This window comes from Suricata suricatta, chromosome 9 (assembly GCF_006229205.1).
Source record: "Suricata suricatta isolate VVHF042 chromosome 9, meerkat_22Aug2017_6uvM2_HiC, whole genome shotgun sequence".
Taxonomy (NCBI): domain Eukaryota; kingdom Metazoa; phylum Chordata; class Mammalia; order Carnivora; family Herpestidae; genus Suricata; species Suricata suricatta.
In genome coordinates, this window is record NC_043708.1 from 108481122 (window position 1) to 108504881 (window position 23760).

Genomic DNA, 23760 nt, shown 5'->3' on the forward strand with positions numbered 1-23760 from the left:
CTTCATGAATAATATCCATAATATAGGTAACAAAATGCTCAAAGTTCTTCTAGAGCAATGGAGAGGAAATTTAAGGGTGGGGAGCCAATGTTCAACCAAAATATTCCACAAAAAAAATTTAGTTCTCTTTATCTTCATCTTTTTCTTTTTATCCCAATTATAAAAATATATACAAAATTTTAACACATGTAATGCACTGATTACAGAAATGTTCGAAGCAGGATTAGTGACCTGTTATCTCAATCTCAGAAATTCCTCAACTCTAAGAAACAAGGAAATAGAAAGAACCACCTATGGGGAAGTAAAAAATAACCTAAAGATAGGTTGTTCCTGGTTATCCATGTTTACGCAAAGAACACCATGTAAGTTCTCCTATTTTGACTTCTAAAGCCTAACAGAATTCTGCTTCACAACCCAAACTACAAGTATGTTTAATCAGCCTTGTGCAAACTAGGAATGAAACTGAGTCAGAAAGTGTGTGGGGGTTTTTTCAAATTTTAGTTTTTATCAAAAAAGTTACACAAGGTTTACAAGGTTTAAAAGTTCTAAAAGATTATAACAAAAAAACAGCAATCTCTTCTTCAATGTCAATTTCGGCTCCCTAAAGCCAACAACACTCATACCTTTTCGTTACTTGGTATAAAATAGTACAGTACAGTATACAAATGCTTATTCCTCTATGTCTTGATATTTTACTTCTACAAATTATATTCTAACTTCTTACTATGGATAATAGGGACTCAGCTCTAATACCCCCAAACCAACATTTTTCTCACCACCTCACCTCATTCTTAAAATACAGTTGAAAGACAATTTTGGTTAAGTGAAAACAATATTTCTCCACTGCTGCAAAGAGAGCCACTGAGCAAACTAATGTCATGAATGATAAATAGCGAGAGATATTTTTAAGTCTCCGTTAAGAGTATTTTCTTTGGGGTGCCAGGGTGACTCAGTCGACTCTTGATTTTGGCTCAGGTCATGACACCAGGATTATGGGATGGAGCCCTGCATGAGGCTCAGCACTGAGCATGGAGCCTGCTTATGATTCTCTGTCTCATGCTGTCGCTCTCTTTTTATTTAAAAAAAAAAAAAGTATTTTCTTTGATTCTACTAATTCTAAGCCCTTATGAAAATAGTGAAAGCAGTGACCTTCAAAAATACATCAATTTGGTAAATTAGATTACTATTACAATTAATTTTGTAGGTGTAGGCTTACTCAAATCATAAAAAGTTAATATAAGAACAATTTCACATTTAAGACAGGAGAATTAAGTAATAAAGATGACATCTTTAATCACCCTGAAGATGCAGACTATTCCATAAAAGTTGCTGAGAAATAAAAATGGATTTAAAATAATTTAAATATCTAAAACCTGCCATATTAAAAAATAAATTCCAGGGCGCCTGGGTGGCTCAGTCGGTTACGCCTCCGACTTCGGCTCAGGTCAGATCTCACGTTCCTGGGTTCAAGCCCTGCATCAGGCTCTGTGCTGACAGCTAGCTCAGAGCCTGGAGCCTGCTTCTGGTTCTGTGTCTCCTTCTCTCTCTGCCCCTCCCCCTCTCATGCTTTGTCTCTCTCTCTCTCTCTCTCTCTCTCTACCAAAAATAAATAAAACATTAAAAAAAATTTTTAATAATAAAAATAAAAATAAAAAATAAATTCCAAGGGCACCTGGTTGGCTCAGTCAGTGGAGCATGTGACCCTTGATCTCAGGGTTGTGAGTTTGAGCCCCACGGTGGGTATAGAGACTACTTAAAAATAAAATCTTAAATAAATAAATTTGAATCAGAAAAATAGCCTGATATAAAAATTAAATTCTAAAAGTATGAGAATAAATATTTTTATAATCTTGGGGTGAAAGTACATTCTTACATAAGAAAAATAAATACAACTCTGGAAAATAAAGGAAAAGATAACAGAATTAACTGCACAAAAATTTAAAACATATGGACCAGGGGCATCTAAGTGGCTCAGTAGGTTGCCTATCCAACTCTTGATTTTGGCTCAGGTCATAATGTCAGGGTCGTGAGACTGAGTCCAGTGTAAAACTCCTGCACTGGGCGTGGAGCCTGCTTAAGATTCTTTCCCTCCCTTTCTCTCCTTCTCCTTCTTCCCACCTCCTGGCCACTGGCTCTCGTAAAAGAAAAAAAAAGAAAGAAAAAAAATGGGCCCTGATATATAACATAAACAAAACTTAAAAGTCAAGAGAAAATATTTGTAATATGTATCAAACTATGAGTCTCTGTAATATCCACAAAAGGAGTAACAAAAAGACAAAATGAACAACATAAAAACAACAAAAATATATAATAATGAAAAAACAAAAAGAAGTTGCTCAATTTTCATCTGTCATTGAAAAAACAGACAATAAAAGGGGATAGACTCCTAATCAGATTCACAGATGAGACTGATAATATTTAATATGAGTAAAGGTATAAGGAAATAGGTATTTTCATACACTACCAGTGGAAGTATAGTCTTTTTTAAAAAGCAACTTAGCAGTAGCTACCAAAAATTGAAAATGTATATATTCTTTAATCAGCAATTCATTTTGAGGATTTTATCCTAGAGAAATGTGCATAAAGAGTATTTGTTACACCATCATTTCTAACAATAAAACAAATGTAACATTTTTATGGGGAAATTTATGGTATACAAGCATACATACTACATAATACTACAAAGCTATTAAAAATAATAAAGTCCAGATATTTCAAGACATACCAGGTAAAAAAGTACAAGTTAGAAACAATACAGATAGCATAATTCTATTTTTATGTTGAAAAGCAACTCTTTATAATCTATATCCATAGAAATACACATAAGAAAAAGATCTGGAAAGACAATAGAATAGTAGTTTCCTTGAACAGGGTAATAAAAATAGACATAAGAGGGAACAGCAGGGAATACAGATAAATACATATTCTTAATTATCACTCTACATAATTCTGTGTTTTCAAATTTCATATATTAATTACTTTATTAAAATAGTTTTCTGGGAAAAATATATAATAATGCAATGTATTTCTACCTTCGTATTTTGCTCCAAATCTTTACTATTCAGAAGTGCATGATTTATCCGAAAAACTATCCAGTCAAACAGGGCACTATATAAAGACTTAGCCATGGAATTCCTCACTGTCACAGCCTGAAAAAAAGAAAAGGGTTGGAAAACAAATGAAAATAGCAATAATCTAAGATACTATAATAAAGTATATTTTGCTCTGAATCAATAAAGAAAGCTTACTATCCTGAATAAGAAATTTAATTTTCTGTCAACATAAGTAGCCTATAATTGAAGTTTTCGGTATACATATACTAATTTATCTAGTCCAACTCAGATAAAATAGGCTAAAAGGTACAAGAAACAAAATATAGGTCAGTCAGCTCCAAACAGTTTTACTAAAAATAGGGGTATACATTTTACCTAGTAAAGAAGGTATTATAGGAAGTTTACAAACAAATGAACTTTGCCAGCTGAAGTGGGGAAGACTATTGCAAGCAGAGGAATAAATCTGTTGGCGAACAGGCATCAGTTATCCATGGAATCCTAGTCAGAGTCAGAGTCAGACTCATAAAACAGTCAGACTCTTAAAACATAATCTTAAAACATAATCATAACACTACCACAAATTATATTCCTAGTTGTCTTCAACTTGTCATCCATTGTAACCTCTAGGGTTTCTCCATTCTCTCATTATGGAGTAATACAATTTATATTTCCCCTAACTTCGAACTTTCCCCAATTTATGGAAACTCACTGTACTATCTGCTCAATTTTTCCATAAATCCAAAATTGTTCTAAAAAAATAAAATTTATTAGTAAAAACATTCAACATTCAGAATATACTACAAGCTAAAAAAAAGGAGGGACACGTATCATTGAAAATTGAGTATTAGTACTTAGCAGAATATAAGTCCTAATAACATATATTTGCTATCTAGGAACTTATTTTGAAGCTGAATCAGGTACATGTTTATATATCTGTTCTAAACTTTAAAGGAAGTCGAGAATAATGATTAAAAACTAGGCTATCATCCTATCCCAGTTTCTCTACTTATTCTAACTGTATAACCTTGACCAAGATACTTGAAACTCTTAAGCTACAGCTTATGCATTTGTAAAATGTAGATAATACCACAATCTACTACATGAAATGATAAATTAACTTCTCAGTTTCAGTGAATGAAAAACACAAAAGCTTTCAAGTTTCTGGACCAAGAAATAACTACCTAAACCATCGCTTGCAAAGGAAAAAAAAGATGGCTATCAAATTCTCTAACTTCAACACCAGAAACCTGAAAATAATTGGAAAACACTTATAATTTCTGAAAGAAAAAGGAATGTGACTCTCGAGTTCTTTACTTAGGCAAGTTATCTTTTAAAAATTCAAAAAAATCAAATAGAATATACAGGGAAAATAACCATTCAATTTTTCCCAGAATGAAAAATGAAGACTATCTGATCTAGTTTGGCATAAGTAAAAAGTTTTATTTTTTAATGTTTATTTATTATTGAAAGAGAGCATAAGTAAGGGAAGAGCAGTGAGGAGTAGCACAGAGGATCCAAAGTGAGCTCTGTGCTGACAGCAGAGAGTCCAATGTGGGACTCAAACTCACAAACCATGAGATTACCAAATGAGCCACCCAGGCACCCCAAAAGTAAAAGATTTTAAAACTACATACACAAGCATTAAGACATAAAAATACAGAATAAGAAAACATATTAGCATAAAATATGCAAATGGGTTGAATTTTTTAGTGAAAAGATAGACCTTCATATTAAATTAAAAACTGCAACCCATCTACTTACGGTTTATATTAAGCAAGCCTTATTTTTATAAAGTAGCACTCAGATAGAATCCAGATATACCAAAATATATCAACATAATCCTTATTTCCCCCCTAACTCCCAATATTATACTTTCAGCCTCTTTTCTCTGAAATGCAGCCCTTCCACAGATTAATCGCAATAAACCCAAATATCAACTAATATTTTCAGCCCAAAGACAATCTCATTATTTCCTATCTCAATGAATGGTATCATTACTCTTACAGTTGTGTGAATGAGAAAATTAGAATTTTTCCTTAACATCTCCTTCTTCTCCTTGCTTCCCATTAAGCAAATCATTACCAGATGCTGTTGATTTTACCATCTAAATTTCTTTCTTTTTAAATATTAATTTCTCTCTATCAATATGTCACCACTCTAGACAAAGTGATAAACCTGTTTCTCCTCAACTCATCTTTCCACATTCACTCTTGCCCTCTGTGTTAGAATCCTATAATGGTCCCCTTGTGTACATCTTCTGAATAACCCTCTCCTACTAAGTGTGGGCAAGACTATAAATACGATGAATTTCACTCCAGTAACTATCTTGTTATATGACAAAGGGATTGGAAGATAAAATTATGGCCCAAAATCAGCTGATTTTTTTAATCAAAGAAAGAGTATCCAGAAAAATCTCTTAAAAGGACTGAGCCTTTCCACCTGAGACACCCTTGCTGGCCTCTGAAGAGGCTGAAGCAAACTGCTGTACTGGGAACAGGATCACAAGTAGACCCTGCTGAGCATGACCCCTGACAATCAACAAGAAATTAGGGCTCTCAATCCTACAACTGCAAGGAACCAAATCCTGTCACAACCTGTGACCTAGGATGCTGAGTCACAGATGAGATCACAGCCTTCAGACACCCTGATTTCAGCCTGGTGAAACCCTGAGCATGCTGAGCAAAGGACAAAACAAACTTGTGCCTAGACTGCCAATCCATGGAAACTGTCAGAAAATAAAGCTGTTTTGCATCAAGTTGCTGAGTTTGGAACAAAATTATATAACACCAATACACTCTCCTCAATTCTTTAAACTCTTGTGAGTGCCCTTTTAAAAAATCTAAGACACCTTTTTTTGCTTATAACATTTTAACACTTTTGCATTGCTCTTAAGATAAAATACAACAATTCTTAAAGATTGCTCCTTAATTTTCCCCTTAATGTCTAATACATTTCTGGACACAAAGAAGGTTTTCAAATATTTACTAAACAAATAAATAAATACACTAAGCATATGTAAACAAAAATAAGGCAGGGGCGATAAAAATGTCAGAGCGTTGAATTAAAAGTTAAAAATGTAAATGAACATAAGGAAATATTTTATATTAAAAAAATTGTAAAACAAATATAAAAGAACTAAACCTTCATGTAAAAAAAGTGCAACATCCTGTAAAAGGTTTGGCTTTTTGGGGGCACCTGGGTGGCTCATTCAGTTAAGCATCCAATTTTGGCTCAAGTCATGATCTCACAGTTCATGAGCTTGAACCCTACGTCAGGCTCTGACAGCTCAGAACCTGGAGCCTGCTTCAGATTCTGTCTTCCTCTCTCTCTGCCCTCCCCACTTACACTTTATCTCAAAAATAAATAAACATTTTATAAAAATTTTAATAAAAAATAAATAAATAAAAGGTTTGGCTTTTTCTGTTGTTTAGAAAGAAGCTCTCAAGTCAACTCATGGCTCAGTTGGTTAAGCATCCAACTTTGGCTCAGGTCATGATCTCACATCCACCAGTTCGAGCCCCGCATTAGGCTCTGTGCTGACAACTTGGAGCCTGAGGCCTGTTTCAGATTCTATGTCTGTCTGTCTGTCTGTCTGTCTGTCTGTCTCTCTCTCTCTCTCTCTCTCTCTCTGCCCCTCCCTGCTCACGCTCTCTCTCAAAAATAAACAAACTTTTTTTTTAATTTTTAATAAAAAAAATAAATAAAAGGCTTGGCTTTTTCTGTTGTTTAGAAAGAAGCTCTCGAGGGGCACCAGGGTGGTTCAGTCAGTTAAGCATCTGGCTTCAGCTCAGGTCATGATTTCATAGTCTGTTGAGTTCAAGCCCCACATCAGCCGCTGTGCTGACAGCTCAGAGCCTGAAGCTTGCTTTGGATTCAGTGTCTCCCTCTCTCTCTGCCCCTCCCCTGCTTGCACTCTCTCTCTTTCAAAAATAAACAAACATCAAAAAGTTTTGTTTAAAAATAGAAAAAAGCTCACAGGTCAGCTGGTGGCTCAGTTGGTTAAGCATCCAACTTTGGCTCAGGTCATGATGTCACATCCGCACGTTCGAGCCCTGCATCAAGCTCTGTGCTGACAGCTCAGAGCGCAGGGCCTGTTTAATATCCTGTGTCTCCCTCTCTCTGTTCTTCCCTGCTCGCTCACTCACTCTCTCTCCCTCATTCTCTCAAAAATAAATAAACATTTAAAAAAATTTTTTTAAAAAGAAAAGAGCTCCCAAAGTTGGAAGACTATGACATAAGATACATGACATAATGAAGAAATATAGACTTGAAGGCATGGTTAGAAGGACCCAAAAAGAAGGGATAAATAGATCAATGTCAGCCTAAAAAGCATTCTCTACACTTCTATCACTATTTCCCCACCTCTTTGTCTTCTAATCTCACATTCCTATCCTATTTTTATAATAATTGTCATAGTTTTACTTCTCATCATTTTAATTAAATTATACTATAAAATGGTAGGCTTTTCAATAAATTTCCCACTCATACACACCTGAATACTATATTATTATTATTATAATGGCCAAGACAGCAATACTCAATATACAGCTGATGCTTAAAGCCATGGGACTAAGTGAGAGAACCTAGATAAGGAATACAGAGAAGAAAAGACAAGGACCACATACTAGAACACTACATCTTTTAGAAGTCTGGTAGAAAAGAAACAGCAAACAAGAAGAATTACAAATGAGTGGCCAGCAATGAAAAAATGAACCAGAAAAGTATGAGGTGCTGAAGATAAGGAACTACCAGAAGAAGATATAATCAACTGGATCAAATACTGCTCATTTGTAACTCTATCTAGTTCACCCCATATTAATAATATAAAACTTAAGAATGGTGAACAAATTAAGATCTCTAGAAAAACATATAAGCCTACTGCTTGAAAATCACATTCAATTTAAGTTTTCAAGTTAATGGAAAGTTCACAACCAATTTCAAGAGCTTGGAAAATATTTCGTCAAGAAAATCTATTCAGGGGTACTCAGTTGGTTGAGCGTCCAACTCTTGATTTTTGGCTCAGATCATAATCCCGGGGCATAGGATCCACCCATGCATTGGACTCCGTGCTGAGCATGGATCCTGCTTAAGATTCTCTTTCTCACACACCCTCTACCCCTCTCCCCCACTCACACTCGCTCCCAAATTAAAAAAAAAAAAAGAAAAAGAAAAAGAAAATCTATTCATACCTCTGCCAGCTTATATGGCAAAATAAGTTTTTCTCCCACTGTCACGGTCTTCCTTGTAACTAATGCTTCAAACAGCATCTCTTCTTTAACCTATACAGTAGAAAAGTAAAGTAAATTCAATGTATAAGATTTATGACAATGGGCCAAATTATTTATTGGAAAGCCAAATAAAGGGAAAAAAAGTTTAATGCGATTAGCAAATATACAATAGAAAAAAAAAAAGGCCAATACACTGGACAATTTAAATATTGACCAAGGTAAAAGTTAAATTTTCCACTCATCCCACTTCCCAGTGCCCACCCCCCAAAAGAGAAACAAAGTAAGACAGATGGGTCTTTTTAAAGTTTTCTTTCTGACCATAATGGAGAAAGAGGTTTCTTTTTTGCAGAATATGGAAAATATAGAATATGCAAAAAAATTTTAGTCAACCATAATGCTACAACTTGCAGAAAGACAAGGACTAAAAAGTGACAACACTTCTTGAATTCTAGGAACATTACAGTGAGTACTTATTTATGTTTCAGATGTTTTATATTTATTTACACATGTTAAACTTTAAAACAAGGTTGATGCTTCCTTTATTCTCATTCTCTCTAGAGGCAAATATGATCATGAATTTGACATGTTATCATTTAAGTTCAGTATCATTCAGTTCAGTTGACATGTTATGTATACTAGATGTATTCATAAACACAACATTATACTGCCAAGTGTATTTAACTCTTAACTCTATGTAAGTTTTTGAATCTAACTACATTAATAACTTAGATCAAGCTTATTCACTTTAACTGCTATACAGATTCCCAGCACATAAATTATGACAGTGTTTAATCTATTCTCCTATGTGTACGAGTTTATACTATCTACCATTTCGCACAATTAAGAAGTAAGCTGAAGTGAATATTCTTGCATATGAGTTCAAGAGTTTCTTTGAAGTACAAGCCTAAAAAAGTTCATACTAAACCTATACTAGGTTATAGTATATACATTTTCATCTTTAAATGACATTGCTAAACTATTATACATAGTTTTCACCAATTTGTTCTCTCATCAGTAATGAACATTCCAATTTCTTCAAACCTTGACTATGCTTGGTATTATCAGACTGCTGATTTTTGCCACCCTGAGGATCACAAAATGGTAAAACAAAGGCACTTTATAAAAGCATCCATACATAATAAAAATATGTAACATTCATAAAGTTATGTAGACAGTATGATATAAAATATATCAAGCAAAAAAGATTTGATTATCAAGAAAAATTGAGTTACAAAACAATAGAGTGAAACATTACCCTATCACCAGCAGCAACTCATGACAAATCAATCATTTTTTAAAAATATGATGATACCATAAAGGAAATATACCTTCCTTTGGAACATCCACTGTTCACTATTCAAATTCAAAACAAATTGGAAAAATTTGAGGACTTTATCTTTACAAAATGCAGAAAAACTACAAATAAATAACCAAAGTTTAAATAAAAGACCTCAACCTTTTAGCTATATTTAAAGTATTTTCACAAACAAAAATTAAATAATACCAGATTACACAAATATGACAAAACTAAGAAAAAATTTCTGTGATAAAAACCACTGTTGTTTTGTGAGGTTAACCAATTACTATTAAAAGTGAATATTTTAAAATAAATGATCTAGGCAACAGACTCAAGAAAGTTTTAAAAAAAAACAAAAAATGTAAGCTGGCAACAACACAGAGCAAAAGTCACTTACATACACTTGTATGAACTGGTACAACCACTACAGAAAGTAATGTCAGTATCAGTAAGCTATATATGTGAGTATACCATAACACAAAAATTATACTCCTGGGACTATACTCTAGAATAATTCCCACACATGTTAACAAGGAGACATGTACAAAAATGCCTATCATAATACTATCTATAAATGAAAAATTACATATCTCAATTCCTCACTAAAAAAGATATTTTACTCATATAATGAAATTTCACAAAACTAAAAAGAATCATTTAGAATATTTAAATCAATATTGAAAAATCTCAAAAACAGAATATAGAATGTGAAAGTCAAGCTTTAGAATGATATATTAAAAGATTTATATATATAAAGTATGAAAATATAAAGAAATCTATACACTCTATGTAAACATCTATCTATTCTGAAAATATAAAAACAAGAATGAGAATTATAAACACCAAATTCATAACAGTGTTACTATGGCAGAGTACAAAGTAAACTATAATTATATGCACTGTTTTACTACATTGGTAGGGGTTGTGAGTACATAGGTGTACAGAAATCCATTCATAATTTAACAGAGAAAAATGAAGAAGATTTATTAAAGCAGAAACTAATACACTAAGTAAAATGGTAGAATTGATAAATCTAAAGGCCAATTATTTCAAAATAAGAAATCAAAGACAACTTTCACCAAATCAAAAAAAAAAAATTAAGAAATATAGAGGGGCACCTGGGTGGCTCAGTCAGTTAAGCATCTCACTATTGGTTTCAGCTCAGGTCAGGATCTTGCGGTTTTATGAGTTCAAGCCCCACATCACGCTGTGTTTGGAATTATCTTTCTCCCTCTTTCTCTGCCCCTACCCACTCATGCTGTCTCTATTTCTCAGGGTAAATAAACTTAAAAAATTTATAAAATGAAATACAAACAGAAAACTAACACCATAGAGAAAACATTTTTAAACATTAACATTTACAAAGAATGCAAAATAATAAACTTTAAACATTTAATCAACATATAATTTCCTAGAAAAACACATCCTAAAAGTTAGGTAATACAAAACAAGCAGGAAGGACACAAATCTGGTTTATTATAGGGTTGATATCTCTTGAATTTTTAAGGTACATATTATTCTTGGCTAATTATTCTTCTTTTAAATGCAAAAAACATTATGAAAGGATAAAAAACTACACAACTCACATTAAGGAGCTGGCTTAATGCTGACACTAAAACCTACTAATAATAATGAATTTATACACATATGCACAATTGCACAAAACATACAAATTTTATCTTTGATAAACACCCTAAAGAAAATATGACTCAATTTATGATATTTTAATCAACCATTCTGTAATTTCCCAAGTATCCTTAACATATATGACTTTAAAATTTTTTAAATTAACTTTTTAACACAAAAGAACTAGGAATAGCTCAATATCTAGTCTACAATGTTTCTCATATTCACCTAATTGAGAAACTGATATGTACATTAAAAACCCATTCTTTACATTATTTTAACAGATGTTAAAACATATTCAAACTACATAAACCTGCTAAAAACTAAAAAGTTTTTGATAATAATGGTATTAATGTGCTCCAAAATATGCAACAAAAATATGCTTCACAATTAACCTACTGGAGCTTATTCACCTTTCAATAATTTTCACAAGTATAAATCCTAAATAGAATTTAGTAAACCGAAGACTGAAAATATGCATTGCTGTCTGAGGTTAACTGCAAAAAAATAATTGAAAAAATTAAATTAAATAATTATTTCAGAAGCATTTGCACCAAAGAAATAAATATAGGAGTGCCTGGGTGGCTCAGTTAAGCGTCCCACTCTTGATTTCAGCTCAGATCATGATCTCATAGTTCATGGGATCAAGCCCCGCCTCAGGTTCTGGCTTGAGTGTAGAGCCTGCTTAAGATTCTCTCTCACTCTTTTTCTGCACACTCCCCACCTCCCTCCCTCCCTCCCTCTTTCCCTCCCTCCCTCTCTCTCTCTCAAAATAAACAAACACTTAAAAAATAGTTAAAATAAATAAATAAATCTATACTTATCATTGAACTGAACCATTCTGAGAAGAATTAAACTAAATCTTAACTAAAGAGTTTGCATTTTAATTAAACCAGTTATTGTTCTTATCTTTGAATTCTATCTCAACAAAAGCCTTAAGGTTGCAATTATTATTACCAATTTTAACCAATTACAGGAAATCATTTAAAAATAATTTCTAAGGGCGCCTGGGTGTCTCAGTCAGTTAAGCGTCTGACTTCAGCTCAGGTCATGATCTCGTGGTTCATGGGTTCAAGCCCCACATCAGGTTCTGTGCTGAGAGCTCAGAGCCTGGAGCCTGTTTCAGATTCTGTGTCTCCCTCTCTCTGCCTCTCCCTTGTTTGCACACTGTCTCTGTCTCAAAAATAAACAAACATTTTTAAAAAATTTTTTAATAAATAAAAATAATTTCTAAGACTAAGTACAAGCATGATACTATGGTAGGTCCTGTCAGTACTTCTATAGCTACTCAACTTTGAAGATAACTTCCTCCTACTTATTACCAAACCTCCATTCCTAGAACCAGTCCAAACTATACGTAACAAGAAGGATGGTTAAGAAGCTTGGGTTCAAAATGGAGATTTGCTATCAAAAAACATAAAGAGTTACTTTAACTCTGACACTGGTAAGCCTGATTCTCAGAATCAGATTTCTCCTTTTCACCAACACCTGGGATACTTTTTGAATTACCCAAATCACTCTTACCAATCTCTAACCAAAGAAGGAATACTGCACGAGGACCATAAATAAGCCTTGGTACTTGCTGAATGCCTGAACTTACGAGTAAACACACTAGCTACAATGCACTGTATTACCACCATATCAAGTGTTTTTACTGACTAAATGTTGAGTAAAATATCACCTAAAATGCCTGACTAAAATTGTTTATTCATTAACCTACTGTCATCCTCATGACCTTCAAAATTACCACCTTCAGATACCACATTCCACATCCTAGCAGACCCTCTTTCCAATGAATGAGTGTAGTTTCAATTCAACATATCCCCTTCTCCTGCCCGTTCTGCCAGACTAACTCATTTCACTTAAATTAATAAGAAACACCCAGGCATGTGCAAAATAAGAAGCACTCTAAGGTTAGATAAATAAGAAAGAGGCATCCATTGCTCTCAAAGAGCATTGCCACCTTATAATGAACACAAACTAGTAAATAATTAACTGCTAAAAAACCAAAATTAAATTAGGCTAAGCAGACACAAATGTTCTATCCTGATGGAATCAGCTTATACCACTTAATAAGTTTAAACTCTATAAGAGGCAAATGAATAAACAAATTATGGTACATGCATACAATGGCATATTACCCAGCAATAAAGAGAAGTGAGCTATCAAGCCACAAGAAGACATGAATGAATCTTAAATGCATATTGCTAAGTGAAACAAGTCAGTCTGAAAAGGCTGCACTCTATATAATTTCAATTATGTTACAATCTGAAAAAGGCAAATCTAAAGGCATAATTAAAAAAATCAGTGGTTGCCAGGAGCCTGGGGAGAGAGGTTGAACAGGTGAAGTACAGGAGGTTTTTAGGAATGAAACTATTCTATATGAAAAGTAACATAATGAAAGAACATGACATTATGCATTTGCCATAATCCATACCGTACAAAGAACAAATCTTTTAGAAAATTATTTCAGGCACTGGGGGATCCTAGGAAAGAATGCAGACCATGACAAAAGAATCTAACTGTATGACAAATAAATGAAACAACCTAAATGAAGGAGTAGGAGGAAAAGGTGCTAACCTAAATTAATTCTGGATGGAGTCTGAAAAACTAAAAGCAGAAGGAACACCATACTCTAGTTGATTAAGTCATTTCCCATAGCAGTGTACACGTAACTAAATATATGTACATTCTCATACATGGATGCATACATTGATACTGTGGATTTGAACTACAAGAGTATAGTTACATGCAGGTGTTTTTCAATAAATACAGTACTGTAAATATATTTTCTCTTCCTTATGATTATAATATTTCCTTTTCCTTAGCTTACTTTATTGTAAGAATACAGTATATAACAGATCTAACATACAAAATATGTGTTAACAAACTGTTTAATAAGCCTTCTGGTCAACAACAGGCTATTCCATTTTGGGGGAGTTAAAAGTTATACACAGATTTTTTACTGCCCAGGACAGTTGGCACCTCTAACCCCTCCACTGTTCAAGGGTCAACGGTATACTGAAATTGAATAATTAAGTAAATGAATGACAGATGGTAGGAGACAGCTTCGTCATTGTAAAAATGGAGTTTATAAACAAGAAAAGAAGGCTAGGATGACACATGTGATAATGTATTAGTTAGAAACATCAGTATGACTGCAGGTTTACCTTTATATATAGATGGATATATAAAAACATTTGTAGTACGTGAATATACATAGATTAGTAAACACACATGTATTTCCTTGTTCTGTCAGAGAAGGCCTGTAAAATGATTTTGAGATGGATCTGGCAAGATGAGAAGTAAGCTAGGAAAACATGAGAAATCATCACTCCAGGAAGAATGAGGCAATAAAGACCTTGATTATAGAAGCATGGAAGCATGGAAGGAGATGAAGACCTTTGGCTCCTATTTAGACATGAAGAGAAAAAAGGTAGTACCCTTTTCTCTTCACTCATCCAGATACTCCATCTTCAAATAAATATTCTAATATAATCAAAATCTTAGTATGACAAAAAAAATCTCAAATATAGAGGGAGAAAAACTATTAATGGGTTAGAAAATGAAACAGTCGAGAGTGAAATACTGATCCTACCCAGCAAAATGAGGGATTATGGATATCTGGCCAAAGGGAGACAGGCAAAAAAAACCCAAGCCTTTTAGAGATTCTGGCACGATCAGTAGCAAAAATTCCATCTTTTCAAGAAACACTATTAATAAAAAGCATTAACCCATTTATACCTAACCAAATAGTTACACAAAATTAAAAGTGAGCAGTTACCCAGTATTTGAGAAATGACAACTGAAAATACAGATCACTCACTTCTAATAATTCTGAGACAATAGGCAGAACTTCAGGATTACAGATATCTATGGAGTCATCCCGATATGTCTTCTTTTTATAACAGATATTACCCAAATGTAGTATTGCTGAGAGAAGAGAGAAAATCCTGTGAAAATAAAACCATAAATTACAACTTGCTTATGTACATTCTCTACACTTATTTCAACTGCAAAATTCTAATCAAGCGCATTAACCACTACAAATATGAAGTATCTAATCATTATAAAAATTAAAAATATAAGAATAATAATTATAACTATAATAACTAAAACTATGCATACTATGTCAGGTGCTCCATAAAGTGCTTTACATAATCTTACTTTTAGTGCTGTATCACTTTTTGGACATAGTTGCTAGAAGAGGACTTGCTATTACCTGAATCTGCTATAGTGTTTCAAAGTCCATACCATTCTAAATGTTTTTCATCCTGCCTGGAATGCCCTTTCCCTACATTGTATATCTCAGATCTACAGCATCAGAACCTTTAAAGGCAAGGCCTTGGGATCTGTATTTTTTAACCAAGTCGCCTAGGTGATTTTTTATTCATTATATTTAAGAAATGCTTTCCTACATTCATACTATGGTGCCATGGATAAATGCTTTTAAAACAAACAGTATGAGGCCATTGGGGCCATACATGTATGGGAATGTACATATATTTACCTGATATCAGGCCCCTCCTATAAAAAAAAAAATCTACATTTGGACCCTCCTTTCCATTCTTGCCTCCCATCTCAGAGGAACACATGACCCTCCTCCAGTCAACAACTAAATCCCTACTTGTGCTCTTTGTCCCGTGAACTCCAGTTTACTCAGGAATTTTATTATACCTATTTCCTATCTCTTACCTGAACCTACAAGAACTTTTTACCAAAATAATATCATGTTCACTTTTCTCTATAAATAACCCATCCTAGATTCTACAGCTTCTGCTTCCCTTCAAAAACAGCTTATTAAACTGTTAATTTACACAGTTGTCTTCACTTTGTCATTCCCTATTTACTATCACATGCTGGCATTGGACCCCATTAAAATATCTCATTAAAGTTACCAAGAACCTCCATTAAACTAAGAAAAGTATACTGTGTCCTAACCAACCTGACCTGGCACATAACCCTGGCTGAACCCTCCATCTAAAAGCCTTTCCTGGAAATCCATACACACACACAAACACACTCAAACACACACACATCTTTGTGTCTTTTCCAATTGTTTCCTTGTGATAAACCTGTTCTACTTGTAAAATTTTTACTATGTGTTTTCCAAAAATTAGGAAGTGTTCTAAGTAAAATAATGATACTGCTTTAGGAATCTAACCTGTACACTCAAAGGTCTGAATCAACATCTAATTGATCTAATTTTTCAAACAATTTAAAATGTTAAATGTTTGAATCATTAACATGACTCAAATAAAACACAATTCAATTATAAAGGAATAATTTATAAAAGTACTCTGGGTTAAATCAGAGAGGAAATTCAGTCTCAACTGAATCATTATGTAAACTAATGGAAGCCAAAAAATATAAAAACACAAATTCATGAGCCATTTATTAGAAACTATTTTTAGTAGGAGTTTATATGGTTGCCAATTACAATGTTTCAGAATCTGGGGTTCAATAATCTGCACATTAACATTTTCTCAAAAAAAAAAAAGAATTTTCTCACACACAAATACATAATGCATAGTCTCCAATAATAGAAAATGTTATGTAACAATCTAATATATAATAATTCAATATAAAAAAGGTTTACAAATATAAATAAGAATCCCTGTTCTCAGAAAGTTTATAATCTTGCAATAGGAGAAAACACACAGACAAAAACTATAAGGCAGGGTATATTAAAATACTGAAGGCAGAAACAATACACAGGTAAGAAAAATTTCACTAAAAAGGTAGGACAGGGGTACCTGGCTGGCTCAGTAGGAAGAGCATGTGACTCAATCTCAGGATCATGAGTTTGAGCCCCACACTGAGTATAAAAATTACTTAAATAACTTTAAAAAAATAAAAAGGGAAGACATGAACAGCACTCTAAAGCAAACAGGTTTCAATTAATATACCAAATTTTAGGCTACCTGCAAGGCTGGGTTAAGAATAATTCTGGTTTAGATCTGAGTGCAGTGGAAAAGAATTTTTGGATTTATTAGCAGAGTTAATCATGGTCACAGAAGAGGGGAACAGCAGTATATATGATACACTATCAAAAAAAGAACTGAAAGTATGTGAATGAGTAAAAAAGAGACAAAGATGCATCCTTCAGAGCACTTGGATGGCTCAGTTGGTTGAGTGTCCAACTCTTGATTACAGCCTAGGTCATGATCCCGGGGTCATGGGATAGAGCCCCACATTGGGCTCTGTGCTGAGCACAGAGCCTGCTTGGGATTCTCTCTCCCTCTGCCATTCTCTCCCGGCTCATTTTCTTCCCCCTCCCCTCACCTTTCTCTCTCTCAATGAAATAAAATGAAGGGGCTCCTGAGTTGATTAAGCATCTGACTCCTGATTTCACTTGGGTCATGATCTCACAGTCTGGGAGACGGAGCCCCACATCAGGCCCCACAATGATAGCTTGCTTGGAATTCTCTCTCTCTCTCTCTCTCTCTCTCTCTCTCTGCCCAATCTCCTCTCTCCCTCTCTCCCAAAATAAACAAACATTAAAATAATTTTAAAACATGGTAATAATAATTAAAATAAAGAAAGAAAAAAGTTTTAAAGATGGGTCCTTCAAGGAATTGGGAAAATACTGAACATTCAGAATACAACATGACATTTTAGAGGACACTATCAGTCTAGTTAAAATGCAAAACTTGTGTTAGGGCATATCTAAAGATAATATCTAAAAGATAAAGAAAGTTCAAGTTAAAGGCCAGGCTACTAAGAACATATTTTTTCCAGTGGTTTCCAATATGGAATATAGTGATATCACAAAGTATAAAAGACAGGCAATCCCTTGGTGTATGAGAAGTAAATATTTTATTTCCAACTTACATTATCTTTTTAAAAAAATGAAATTAAGTTTCACTATTATTTAATATATAAATTGACACTTTGCTCCACATGGGTCAATTAGTTAGGTGCCACATGAGGTAAAAAAAAGTATGTATGTTGAGGGAAGAATACAAGTAATACAGCATGGAGGAACTACAGGGATGCTTTCATTTACTCAGTCACGTTCAGTGAATTGCAGATTATGTGACTAATTAAATGGGCTTGCATATTTACATGTTGTACTATTTGGTTTTAATATACCTTTCAAAAACTCATTTCAGCAAATAATCTAACTGAAGATCATACTAATGATGTAATCACAAGTAAACAAGAAAATAGCAGAGCTGTTATTCTACTTTTAGTAGAAGATTAAAAGTTGACAATATAATCATATCTGACATAACTAATTCCCTTCTCAAAAAAATACTTCTGTTACTATCTTTTTTCTGGTAAGAGTCAGGTTATTTGTGTCTTTAATTTTTTATTTTAAATATAATTTAGTTCACCTTTATTTCAACCTTTTTACAATTCTATTTTATTTATAATGAACAAAATATCCTTAGTACAATAGTACAGACATAAATTTACAGAGGAAAAACAGGGAAAAGTATGTTTTACTGAGAGGTACGCATGGCTTAATACGATTAGAGATCAACAATACAAAAAATAAGAAACTATAAAAATAGCATTATAAAGCTAGTTTTTAAATAAGGTCCATGGAGAGGCTTCAGGAGCACCACGAACTCCCATAACTCTATGCAAATATTTATGGATGCACATTTTACAGGAAGAAGAGCTCCAACTTTCAAGAGATTCTCAGAGATATTATAATAAGAAAAGCAAGTCAAAACAGGTCTTTTAAGCAATGCTTAACAAGGGAGAAGGAGACACGAGATCAGCAATATCCATTAGAAAATTCTTTCAAAGAACTAAGAAAGAAGAACTTCTGAAACATACATTATGATTTGTTCTCTATGAAGGGTATAAGAGTACAATAAATAAACTCACTGTCTTCGTGTCTTGGGAAGAAATCCTACCATTTCCATGGCCAGTTGTAAGCGTTCAAAGTCATGCCTCAAATCTTCCCCCTCCACCGAAAAGCAATCCTGCTTATTTAAGAAAAAGGGGGAAGAAATCAAGATTACCTATTGAAATATAACATAGGCCACTCAGAAAGATAGTAACTCTAGGTAAGTATACCTGTGTATAAAAATTAGAGCTGGTGAAGTATTTAGACACAGCCAAATTCATTAGAACTCTTATGACAGGTTTGCAAACTAAACACAAAACTACCAAAGTAAGTTACTTTTTTTCTTTCTTTCACAATCACCAAGGCAAGGATCTCAAAGTAACTTAAGATAAAGAGCTAGCAATATAAAATATTCTGATACCAATTTTGATTTTAAGTGGTGCTGAAGAGTCCTGAAGATACAAAGCATTTAGGAGAGCTCAAAAACACAAACTGATGTTATTTAATCAACAAATATTTAATAAATGCCTGCCCCTATGCAAGGCGCTAAACAAGATCCTGAGACACAAAAATAATTTAGTTGAGAAATACAGCCTAAATTTACATAAAGATGTATGTATCAATATTAGGTACCATAAAAATAGTTCCTAATGAAATAATATAAACATGATTATTAATCAGCAAAAAAAATATATGTGAAAATTAAAAATCTGCAAGGAATACACATTAGTTGGTAAAAATAGCTGTGAACTACCAAATTAAGAAAATACTACCTTTTTAGAATAATCTCTGCATTTCAGTTGCCAAAAAAGTCAAACATAATCTATATCTTTATGAATATAGATTGATATAGAGTGGCAAAACAGCATAATTTTTTCTACTAAAATTTATCAGAATCTATAAATTTAAATGTCTAAAATTTATCTTCCATAATGTTAAGTCTGAAACCATAAATTACTTCATATATTATGAAAAGGCAATGCAATTAAACTTTGTATGAGGGAAAAAATTAATGTCCATAATTCCTGGTCCTTCTCAAACTCTCTGAAATAGTTTTATAATTACTGGAATTTGTAAACACATATAAACTTAAATAACAAATAAGTTTTTATAGCCCTTTAGTGTATTTGCTCACAGTCCCTTACCCCTGAATTTTCAAAATTCTCCTCACACATTTTACTTTTCTAATGCCTATCTTACTGTAGAAAATTGCATCAAGTTCTCAATACATGTATTAACTGTTATTTGTTTTATTCACTGATATCCAGCATCAAGTAGTGCCAAGAAAAAAGTGGGTAATTATTAAATAATAGTAATAATTATTAAAAGTGGGTAATTCAGTGAATTACTGAACAAGTACTAAATTAAATGAAACATTCCTTTTTGAGAAAGTACTCATTTATTATTTTTAAGCTATCAAGTATCTAGCATGTACACCCTGCTTTCAACCTCCTAAGAATGAGTTAAACTAGATACAGTTTAAAATATAAACACAAGGAGATAGTTATGTGTATATACATTCAATAGGGAAGAGAACAGACTTAGAGATTAAATTCACCTCAATGACAGGAGTGCATATGAAAATCTATCCAGTTCTAAATCCTCTGCACTAGCTCATGCAACATCAGTTGCTTGAGCTTATTTACTTAATAGGATAATCCTTAATAGGAATTAAACCAACATCAAATGGGCAACAACAGGTCCCTTGTTAAAAGCAATGTTCTCATCACAGTTCTCCTCGTGATCATTTATACTACTCCACATATGTATGATAATACAGCACAAATTACAGAACAATCCTTAACAATCCTCTCTTCTCAGGGCACCTGGGTGGCTCAGTCAGTTTAGCATCCAACTTCAGCTAAGGTCATGAAATCACAGTTCTGCAGGTTTGAGTTCAAGTGCCACATCGGGCTCCCTGCTGTCATGTAGACCCTGCTTTGAATCCTCCGTCTCCCCCTCTCTCTGCCCATCCCCCACTCGGACTCTCTCAAAACTAAATAAAACATTTTTTAAAATCTCTCTTCTTATAATGCGTTACATAAGTTCTCATAACTCAGAGGGAAACAAAGTTTAGATTGCCCCCCCTCCAAATATACTCTGAGGAGGGTTGGAAGATAAACCAAAAAATCCTCAGATTGACTGCTTGCTTTCATCAATTAACTTGTAAGAAAAAGCAACAGAAATTATTCAATTTATAGTAGATTGAAAACATAATCAGCAACAGGCTAGTGATGAAAGTATAAAAGGAGAAGAATTTGGGTATAAAATTCTAAAAAGAAAAGATGAATAATGATGATCTCAATGGGGGCAACAGCATCAGGGACATGTACTGTACATTTACTAAGTACTAATAAGCACTCTATCAAGCTACTTAGGTGCACTAATACTCACAAAAGTTAAAGAACATTGTTATCCCTTTAGATGGAAGCTGGAAACAAAATAATAATATGACCTCCTCAGGTTCTGGAATCTAGTAATTGGGTAAGCCAGTATTCAAGTCAGATCTGTCTGCTTCAGAGCCCAAATTCTGAAGCATGACTTAGACTATCTAAATAACAGCAGATCGTTCATAATGTCAAATTAAGCTCTGTACAGGCAATCAAGTCTTACATTTCCTATATGAGTATACCAGTCTCCTACCTACTTCCCAATAGATCAATCACTTGATATAATAGGTGAACGATGGAAACTTCTTAAAAGTGGCAAAACAGCATAATTTTTTCTACTAAAATTTACCAGAATCTATAAATTTAAATGTCTAAAATTTATTTTCCATAATGGTAAGTCTGAAACCTTAAATTACTTCTTATTTTGAAAAGGTAATGCAATTAAACTCTGTATGAAGGAAAAAATTAATGTCCATAATTCCTGGTCCTTCTCAAACTCTCTGAAATAGTCTTATAATTACTGGAGTTTGTAAGCCCATGCAGAGAAAATTAAAGTTGTGGTTATTTAAAGAAAGGACTAAGACATGCTATATTTCCAGAAGGAACAGTTAATAAATTAGTTCATTAGTTAATTAATAGATACAGATGAATGCATGTTTTCAGCCTTTTATATCTGACCTCATTACAGAGAGAAGGGCAAGAAAAAGATTTTTTATGTTCTTTTTATGATTACAAACTTGTCCTTATAAATTACAACAAATAAATTTATCTACTCATTTTATATTATATCATATATGCCCTTAAATCACTAATATAAACATAAAATAATCTTAAAGAAATTTCAATTCTTAATTTTTTGGAAAATTACATAGACTATACCCTCTTTTGCTATTAAAAAAAATCAAAGAAAAATGTACACGCATTCATCATGTGAAAACACTGTTAACTGGCACATAAATCAGGAAGACTAGAACTTTTAAAAATAAATACATACTACTCACAACATATGAGTTATGAAATCACTAAAAAAATAATTGAAAAAATAGACCTCAAGAAAAAAACCCTGTGATCCATATACATCCACATCAATGTTGAAATCAGGAAGGCAAATCAATTTATTGTCAAAATAAATATAGACTAAACATGAGCTGCAAAAGAATAAAGTTTAAAAAGTAAATTGACTGGTTTTTAATCCACACACTATCACATACAAATAAATCAATTCAAAGAAATTAAACATTAATTTCTCTTCTTTCCTAGATCCTTTGTATTTCAGCTGATTTTCTTTCTAAGTCATGATAGATGCAAATGAGCAAGGTGAGTGAGGGTCCTTTAAGAGGAACACAAAATATTTAGGTACTTGTACTGACCGGCTCAGAGTCATAGCAATAATCATCCCAGCTCTGTCTGAGGGGTTTCTTTGTTATCTGAAAGTAAGGCAGATTAGTTAGGTAGAAGTAATGGGTAGAAGTAATGGTTATTACTCTTCTCTAATTATCTCTTAGATATAATGTTCAGTTAGGACTGCTGCGACCCAAAGAAAGTTATTTTGTGTGGCAGCATAAAACAAGAAACAACTAAGTGAACATTCAAATTCTGGGAGATCATATATTATCACAACCAATCCATACTTGCTGTTGTCCAGCAACTCTGAGATTTGTATTAACTGCCCAATCTTACATTCTATGAATACTGACCACTTTATGACAAGAACATGTATGGTATGGGCACTGATAAAAAAAAAAAAAAAAAAACTCTGGGAGAAGAGTAATAAGCTCTGGGTTTCTCAGCTCATTTATGGGTAATTATTAGTTTTTAAAAAGAAAATATTTAATCACCCAAATATATGCAAATTGTTTAAACAGGGAAAAGAGCTAAATCAGTGACTTTCTAAATTTACGTAATTTTATATAGTAGAGATGTCTAGTATTTATATCAAGAAGTGATACTTTAAATCATTTTGAAATTGATATATTTGATAACAAAGTTATATGAGTTTATATAAAATAGGTAGTTTCAAAACTAAGAAATATAACTACATAGCATGCTATATGTCTTGGGTAAAGTCTAAGATGTTAATTCTATAACCCTAAATACGTACTGCAAACCATCATCAAATGTCAATTACCATAACAAAAGCTTCATAAACATTTTTTAAATTACCATAAAAACATTTATTTCCAAGGATATTACATCTCACCTTCATCAAAAAAAACCAAGGAATATCTTTCTGTTAAGTGATCTACTGTCATACCAATTTCACTGATTTTGGTTCTAGAATTTTTGTTAATAAGAGAAACAATAAAATTGGAGAAACTACTGTAATGAGAAGCAGGGAGAAATTACTCTTATTTAGGGGTGA

General features: G+C 33.0%; 1 protein-coding gene across 1 annotated transcript in view; it reads right to left on the reverse strand.

The window, feature by feature from the left end:
- The window catches only part of MYO9A (myosin IXA), a 269955-nt gene that overhangs the window by 180311 nt on the left and 65884 nt on the right, over positions 1-23760 (reverse strand). Inside the window, exons 6-10 of the mRNA XM_029952268.1 lie at positions 22769-22825; positions 19047-19144; positions 15031-15157; positions 8243-8332; positions 3033-3149 (exon numbers count right to left, since the gene is read on the reverse strand). Of these exons, the coding sequence (XP_029808128.1) occupies positions 3033-3149; positions 8243-8332; positions 15031-15157; positions 19047-19144; positions 22769-22825 (489 nt within the window). The remainder of the gene's footprint in view (positions 1-3032; positions 3150-8242; positions 8333-15030; positions 15158-19046; positions 19145-22768; positions 22826-23760) is intronic.